This window comes from Branchiostoma floridae, chromosome 7 (assembly GCF_000003815.2).
Source record: "Branchiostoma floridae strain S238N-H82 chromosome 7, Bfl_VNyyK, whole genome shotgun sequence".
Lineage (NCBI taxonomy): Eukaryota > Metazoa > Chordata > Leptocardii > Amphioxiformes > Branchiostomatidae > Branchiostoma > Branchiostoma floridae.
In genome coordinates this window covers 12,324,764-12,332,706 of record NC_049985.1, presented here as the reverse complement: position 1 = coordinate 12,332,706, position 7,943 = coordinate 12,324,764, and the positions used below count along the sequence as shown (strand labels likewise).

At 41.2% G+C, this 7,943-nt stretch overlaps 1 protein-coding gene across 1 annotated transcript in view; it reads left to right on the top strand.

The window, feature by feature from the left end:
• Window positions 1-1,467: 1,467 nt before the first annotated feature.
• Window positions 1,468-7,943, top strand: part of LOC118420030 — a 12,770-nt gene continuing 6,294 nt past the window's right edge. The window contains exons 1-6 of the mRNA XM_035826736.1: window positions 1,468-2,201; window positions 5,573-5,655; window positions 6,660-6,725; window positions 7,223-7,285; window positions 7,491-7,565; window positions 7,716-7,781. Coding sequence (XP_035682629.1) covers window positions 2,055-2,201; window positions 5,573-5,655; window positions 6,660-6,725; window positions 7,223-7,285; window positions 7,491-7,565; window positions 7,716-7,781 — 500 coding nt within the window. The 5' untranslated portion in view covers window positions 1,468-2,054. The remainder of the gene's footprint in view (window positions 2,202-5,572; window positions 5,656-6,659; window positions 6,726-7,222; window positions 7,286-7,490; window positions 7,566-7,715; window positions 7,782-7,943) is intronic.

Sequence of the window (7,943 nt, the reverse complement as noted above, 5' to 3'; positions counted from 1 at the left end):
TATGTTACTGTTTTATACCACCGGAGGAATCTGCTTGGAGATAAGGTGGAGATAAGGTGGTCGGTACGGTTGGCTAGAGCGGATACTGTAAATGTATTTAAAGTACGCGGGGATTTAATTTCGCGGCAGAGGTAAAAAGAACTTTTCGCGGTGGTTTTAAGTTTGCGGTAGCACCATGCACTGTAGTCTCTTACTGCCATGGAAAAATGTTCGCGGTGGTTTTCATACATTTACAGTATTTTGAAATTATTCGGCTGTTAGCGGGAGGTCTGGTGGTTGGGAGCCGAATTAGCCTGACTAAAATCGCGCTCCTAGCGGCCTGCCCTACAATTGCACACAAGCCAGCGATAAACACAGGCTAGGAGCCGAATCAGCGGTCAAATTTGACTTTTGACCACGCCATATACCACAGTTGGCTCACTAAAAGACTCCGTTTTTTTCTAGAAGCCTGTGTGCTTATAATGATAGTGGTTAATGAGCCGTGTCTGTAAGGTGTAAAGTTTTGGAAAAATTAAGCCTCCCTTTTTTTCTTGGAGCCTGTTTGCTTATTATACTGTCAATTTACCATGGTGGTTAATGAACCATGTCTGTAAGATGTAAATGTAAGGTTGGGAAAAGTTCGTTTCTGCTCCTGATGAAAATCAGTACCTAGCATCTGCTAGGACCGTTCCTCGGATAGGACGTAAAATGGAAGTCCCGTGTTTGAGGAGAGCCCGTTAGAGATCCCACCACACTTATGACTTATTGAAAAGAGTAGGCATTCTTCTCGGTTTGAGTGGTTCATAACCATACGAGGGGTGATCAACAAGTTCTCGGCCTCACCCAGAAATAATAAGCACAACTCAAATTTTGAGGCACAACTTCATAGTATGGAGCCTTTTATCAATATCCGCCAAATTTAAAATCATTGCAGTCATTGCTTTACAGGCATTCGTTTTTTGCAGCACCCCTCGTACAGTTTAATTGGCCGCACCCGGGGCAATTGTATTGACGTCACCGTAACGCCGAATGGTCCATGTAATTCAGCCCAACCGGGTGATATTCAGTCCCTATTAAGGCCAGTGCTGTGCCAGTGCAACTACTAGATGATAACCTGTCAGCCCAGCTGCTAGTTTTAAGTGCGGGGTCGGAGGGCAAGGTGCAAACGTGGGTTTGCACCTGTTTTGCCCCCCTCACTCTGTGATAAATACAAATAAACAAATAAACCCAACAAAGAACACAGAAGAAAACTAGAAGTGATTTTCCCACTGTAGTACCGTTGAAAGCCGCCAGGAGCACATGACCTACCAACATATCTTTCTCGAGTCATGCTGTCACACACACACACACACACACGCACACACACACACACACACGCAAACACACAGGCACGCGCGCGCGCGCGCACACACACACACACACACACACACACACACACACACGCAAACACACACAAACAGGCGAAAACATAAGTGGGGCGAAAGGTAACAACAAGATTATAATAGCCTGGCATTTCAAGGTGAGTGAATACAGAGAAGAGTGGTAAAACCGCACCGACAGCGCAAGAGAACGCCTCCGGCTCTAATCTGGATTGTTCTGATGACGTCAATCGACGTGGGAACCTCCCTAGCTACCCGGACTGACGTACAAGCTATTATTTCGTGTTGCAAAGCTCATTCATCACCTAATTTGGTAATAATCCGATCAATGTGGGGACGAAATAAGCGTATAAGAAGTTTACGCCCCCGCGGAACCCCAGAGAGACTTTGCAATGCAGGAGGGAAGGGAAGACAGCTCGTGAGGGTAGGGGACCTGTAAGGTACATACCGGGGCCTGTCTCTGTCATGCCCTGCACGGCGCCATATCTACACTGAACAGCACTGGTACGACTGTAACAACAAAATTCAACTTCTTCCTCAACATTGGGACAGGCGTGTCGAGGCTGGGACAACAAAACACACCGAAACCTTCAGGACTCTATGTCTGTAATGATTGGATTTAACAGCACCATGCATATGGCATACGGAAGGTACATTAAAGGCTAATAGTGCGACTAAACAGAAGGCATTATCACTATGGACTTACGCGGACTCTCTGCAACAAATGATACGTTTCAATGCCACTTCAAGCTGAAGGCATCAAAAGAACAGAACATTGCAGTTCATCCCTCCATGAACAATGCACAGCCTACAGACGAAACTACGAGAGCAGATATAGGCCAGGTAAGTTGTGTTCATAATAGATTATACGAAACGCTTTGCTTTACACGCTTACAGGTTAAAAAGTATATCAAAGTACTCGATAAACTTATTGATTCTTCACGCCATTTGTTCGTGTGTGTGTGTTTTTTTTCGTTTATTCATGAGAAAAATGGGGCTCGTGTGTCGTGTGCTATGTCCTATTGTCACAGTAAGGTGCTCATTGACTGTCAAAGGTAATGCTGTAACGTTACATGTAGCGTGCAACAGGCACACTGACCACAACATGTCAAAAATAAGATTTGTTCCTCAACTGCTGCTTGTGAACCGTTACATAAGATACCATTTACCCACGACTGAAGCATATTGGTTTCAGGCAATTTCATGTGACCTGAGCTGAACAGAGGGCTCGTTTTAACTGTTCTCACACCTACGCACGGCCTACATATAGTACCTCACCTATACATATAGTAACAGAGCCCATTATAACACAGTGGGGTGTGAGAATACGGGGGTGGATGTCTTAACCCGTTTTAACACAGTTAACTCAGCAATTTTCACCTACCGGAAATGTTTACCTGTATATCTGGCTTTCAAACTGACCGTTCCTCTAATCTCTTTAGATGACATAATCTTGGGTTTAGTACCAACAAATAGACCCCATCTAGCATTCAAATGATACCCTGTTGAATAGCTTGTTGCGATGCAAACAAATGACCCAGCAACGTTTCTTGAAAGATTGAATTTAGCAGTGTCTTTCCAATGTGGTTCAGGAAGCCCTTGTCTTGTAAGTACGATATAAAGTATTACTAAGAGTGCACTAAGACACTACATGGTATTCTAAAGCAAAATGGTAGATTCCAAGGCTTTCAATGACATATAAAGAAAGTACCACTGTGAACTGTGTATTAAAGTACTTTGTCTTTCATGGTACTAGTATCATAATACACCCACAGACGGCACAGTTTCTAACAACAAAGTTTTGTTGCATATACATTATAGAGATTGCTACATCATAGCAAGGACGTTATATAACGTCTTTGATCATAGATTTGTCTTTGTTTTGAGTAACTAGCTATACACACACGGATGGTTCCGTGAGACCTCTAATGGCGATTCAGAGGTCGGTGTGTCACCCTTTTTTTAATACATCAGCAAATCAATTGAGGGCATTCGGGGGCAGTCGATGCTCTTTTTTGTTTTCAAAAATTTAGCTGTGACAGAGATATTGTACTAGCGGCCCTGTCACAGTGTTGAGTGCATGATATTTCAAGGTTTACAATTGAAAATTAATTGAGAGTACTCAGGGACAGTTGAGGCTCCTTTTTCCAAAACATAGTGGTGACAGGGATATTGAACTAGCATAGCCCTGTCATAATGCCGGACGCATGGTATCAATCAATTGAGGGCATTCGGGGACAGTTGAAGCTTTTTTCCCTAAAAATGTAGCGGTGACAGGGATATCGTAATAGTCTCCCTGGCACAATGTTGGACGCATGATATACATGTATGTAGGTTTGCAACAGAAAATCGATTGAGGGCATTCGGGGACAGACGAGGCTACTTTTTTAAAGAAAATGCAGTGGTGACTGGGATATTGAACTGAGCGGCCCTGTCACAATGTTGGGTGCATGATATTTCAGTGTTTGCAAATCAAATCAAATGGGGGCGTTCGGAGGCTCCTTCTTTTTTCAAAACACAGTAGTGGCAGGGATATCGAGATTGAACTAACTGCCCTGTCACAAGGTTTACAACAGCAAGTACTAGTAAATTGAGGGCATTCGGGGACAAGGCTATGTTTTGAAGGTTAGCTGTAGTGTGATGGAAATTGTTGCATCCTTGTTGATGGTCGGTCCCGCTGAAAATCCTAGGAGAAAAAACAGGAAGTCCCGCTGCAGTATCGTAACAAGCCGCTAGGAGGCCCAAAATGTAACATTTCTAGGTGCCATTAAGATCACCCACATTCAAAATACGAAAACAATCCATCCAGTCGTTCTCGAGCTATGCTTGTCTTCTACACACATACTCACAAATGCTACCCAAAAACAATACTGTACCTTCTTGGCTAAGGTAAATATCCTACGACAAATGTGAGTATGCCTTTATAATAAGCCTCTCGATGCGGGCAAAATTAACCATGCAGATCACTCAGCGGTCACCACAAATCCCGAAAACGTTGTTAAGGTATCTCGGTTGGCTAAATTGGCATTTTGACCTTCAACTGTTTTCTTATTAATGAATTAAGAAAGAATGGAGCCGTAACCAATGTTTATAGATGGGCATTAAAGAATTCTAAATCTGATTTTTGGGGGTCAAATTGATGACGTCATCATTTTTATTGGCTCTGATCTTATTTTTTTTCTATGACAAAATACAGCATTTTGGTAGATACCACTGTAATGAAACTTCGTTTTTCGTTGCATAATGATGAAAGCTACAAACGTAGTGTTGCGCAAACTTATATCTAATAATGATCCGTAGTAATAAGAAAAAGTTTGTTTTCATCTAATTAAAAAAGATTAATTCTTAATAACTACAGATCGTTAGTAGATATCAGTTTGCGCAACACTACGTTTGTAGCTTTCATCATTATGCAACGAAAAACGAAGTTTCATTACAGTGGTATGTACCAAAGTGCTGTATTTTGTCATAGAAAAAAATGATATCAGAGCCAATAAAAATGATGACGTCATCAATTTGGCCCCAAAAAATCAGATTTAGAATTCTTTAATGCCCATCTATCAACATTCGTTACGGCTCCATTCTTTCTTAATTCATTAATAAGAAAACAGTGGAAGGTCAAAATGCCAATTTAGCCAACCGAGATACCTTAAACTCATGGAAACGCTCCTGTGATCCTTGGGCGCTCGTTCAGCGACCAAACATCTAAATGTCTAAATGGGTGACATTGACGATCACCGGTGCACCGAGCGCCCATTTTGCGATCCTCGAGCGACCTGTGTAATCGACGAGTTCGTCATGTACTTGTTTGGAATGAATATTTTTGCACGTCGTAAAAGGGGGCATAACGAACAAAATGTGCCGCATGTTATATTCATATTTACTTTAGATATATTTAAGTGATGTGTTGTCAGTAAGCAAACATTCTGGTAACGCTAGTTCACTTTTATCCGTGGGGTAACCCATATCCGTTGTTTTTAAAAGCAGGTTGTTTATTATGGATATCATGTCGACGGACGATGGTTTCAAGTTGCAATATTTTCAAAAAATATAATTTTCAGTTTGAAAACACCGTCCGTTTACTTGATATCCTGCGTTTATAAACAGCGGATATAGGTTACCCCGCAGATAAAGGTTAACTAGCGTAATATGAATACGTGCAAAGTAGCAAATACAGCATGACTCATCAAGTTTTTTCGCTTGACTGAAACAAGGGAGAAGACAAAGGGCAGGGAGACAACATGCCACTGTTCTGCAAAAGTGAGCCATGCGCCGCCGGCACATGTCACATACAGAGGTATGTTATTAGAATGATAAGTACAATGGGGGCATTCATTCAGTAGATACGGTAAATTACAGAATGTAACGTTATGTACGTGACGGAATTCAAGACATTTTGTGGTGAGCAGTAGGAGAGGCGCGCGTATTGAGACAACTAATCTGATTGGTTGAATCTGTGACAGTCCCTGATTTTATACGTTTGATGTCACAAATGGCGTGACGCGGTGTCTGGTGGCTTCCACATTGGTTTTAACGACACTAGAATGAACATGAACATCGGTTTGGGAATTCTTGTATCATGTATCTGATATTTTTCTTCACTTTTACTGCATCAGTGTTCTATTTGCATTTATCGTTACATACATGAGCTAAATCTACACAAGCAGATGTTAGTGGCACTTGTTTGGCTCGGAGTTTTGTGGTAGTCTTAAGTCTTGTGGCAAAACGCGTTAATCGAGGCGTCCGCGGGCTGGGGCGAAACACAAAAGAATTTTGCTGCGAAGACACGCACAAGGTCACCATATCCTGTCATTTGAAAGAAAAGTTTAACACTCAGTTTAACATCGAGATATATGTTACCAAACAGCTCTTTAAAACTGAGAAAAAACGTCACCAGACAGACTTCTTTCTTGTATGATTTTGGAGGTTTTCTTTCTTTCATCGAAAAGTAATGTACTTGTAATGTAGTAAGTATTTTTTTGTTCGTAGTCAGATAGTACAAAAGTTACAATCATTCCGGTGTCTTCCACACGTCATTTTAGGACTGAGAACTTAAAAAACGAAGTGCTACCAGAGGATATTCCATATATCTTATTTGTTGTGGTCGTCATTTTGTATTCTATTGAATCTTTGGATTCTATTGAATATTGAATTCTTCCACTTGGTTCAGTCGTGTTTACGTATTGTTTTTCCATCTCTTCAAATAAACGGAAATTCTATACATGTATGCGCAAGGAGGTTTTGTTATGCGTAAAGGTATGCGTAAAGACATAACTTTATCATAACATGCCTTTATTTTAGGTCTACAATGGCGTCCAATGAAGCATTACCAGAGTACAGTTACACAGCTACAAACAGCATGCGCAGGTAGGTGGTTTTCCATCACTGACATTATTTGCTTCGTTGAGTACCCGAGGCTTTATGTACAAGCGGTTACAAAATTCAAGAACACACATCAAAATTTCAGCCATCTTACACAAAACATGCATAAAGGTCCTTCTTGTATACCGGATATACTAAATCTTGCCACATGTTTCCACAACACATTAGATCATCCGCGTCATCAACTGTTAAGACATACCTCCGGAATTGGCTTATAGCTAAGAAGGACACAAACAAACACAGTTGGTGGTAGGTATGATGACTAGGTGTACATATATGTGGGGAAATCAATCTAGCTAGCCTCTCATTGCTGGGATAGATACGTTAATGTTGTACACTGTTTAATGCTGTGTTATGTAATGTTCTGTACGCTGATGACATTTCGAAGACTAGCGCCACACCTACAACAGTACTACACGGTACATAACGAAACATACTTGAAGTCTTCAAGGTGTCCTCAATGTCTTTATGATTCATTTCAGGTCTGAAAACTCGTCAAAAGAACCCTTATCAAAAGAGATGTGCAACACTACTACAGAGGACAGGTTGGTACATGTACCATGCTGTCTTGCGCCATATTTAGATTCGAGTGCGTGGCTTAAACATAAACATATGAATGTCCTTATAATTCACAAAGAAAGTAAAGAAAAGATTATTTAGCATTTCACATTGAATGTAAAAGTAACCATAGCACAGAATTCAACAAGTCCGCGTTATGTTGTGATGATCCCCTGCACTGCTTCCCTGCAGCACTATGGGTTTTGCTGGTGAACTTGTCATAGACGAAAATGCGGCCATGACAACTGTAGACAGCAGCTCACGCATGTAGGTACTACTTTCTTCTTCTTTAGAGATGAAACAAGGTTGTGCAAAACAAAATATCTTATCGTTGACACATGTATGATTTGTTTGATTTGACTATCAATGTATTGGCTAATTTGATTGTGTCTCGCTTGTATCTTTTCAACACTGTAGGTCCGGAAATCCACCGGACGATACACCCACAGTAATGGACACTGACCAAACACCTGTAGGCGATATGTAAGTGACTTTCGTCCACAGCAAAAATTCCTTCATAGTTACCGCTCAAGTTGCCACAGTTGGTGTGTTACGGCGAAGGGTGGTGTAGCTTGCTATATACATACAGATACAGATAATGATACATAGCACACATATGATAATAATAGTTCTACGTGTAACGAT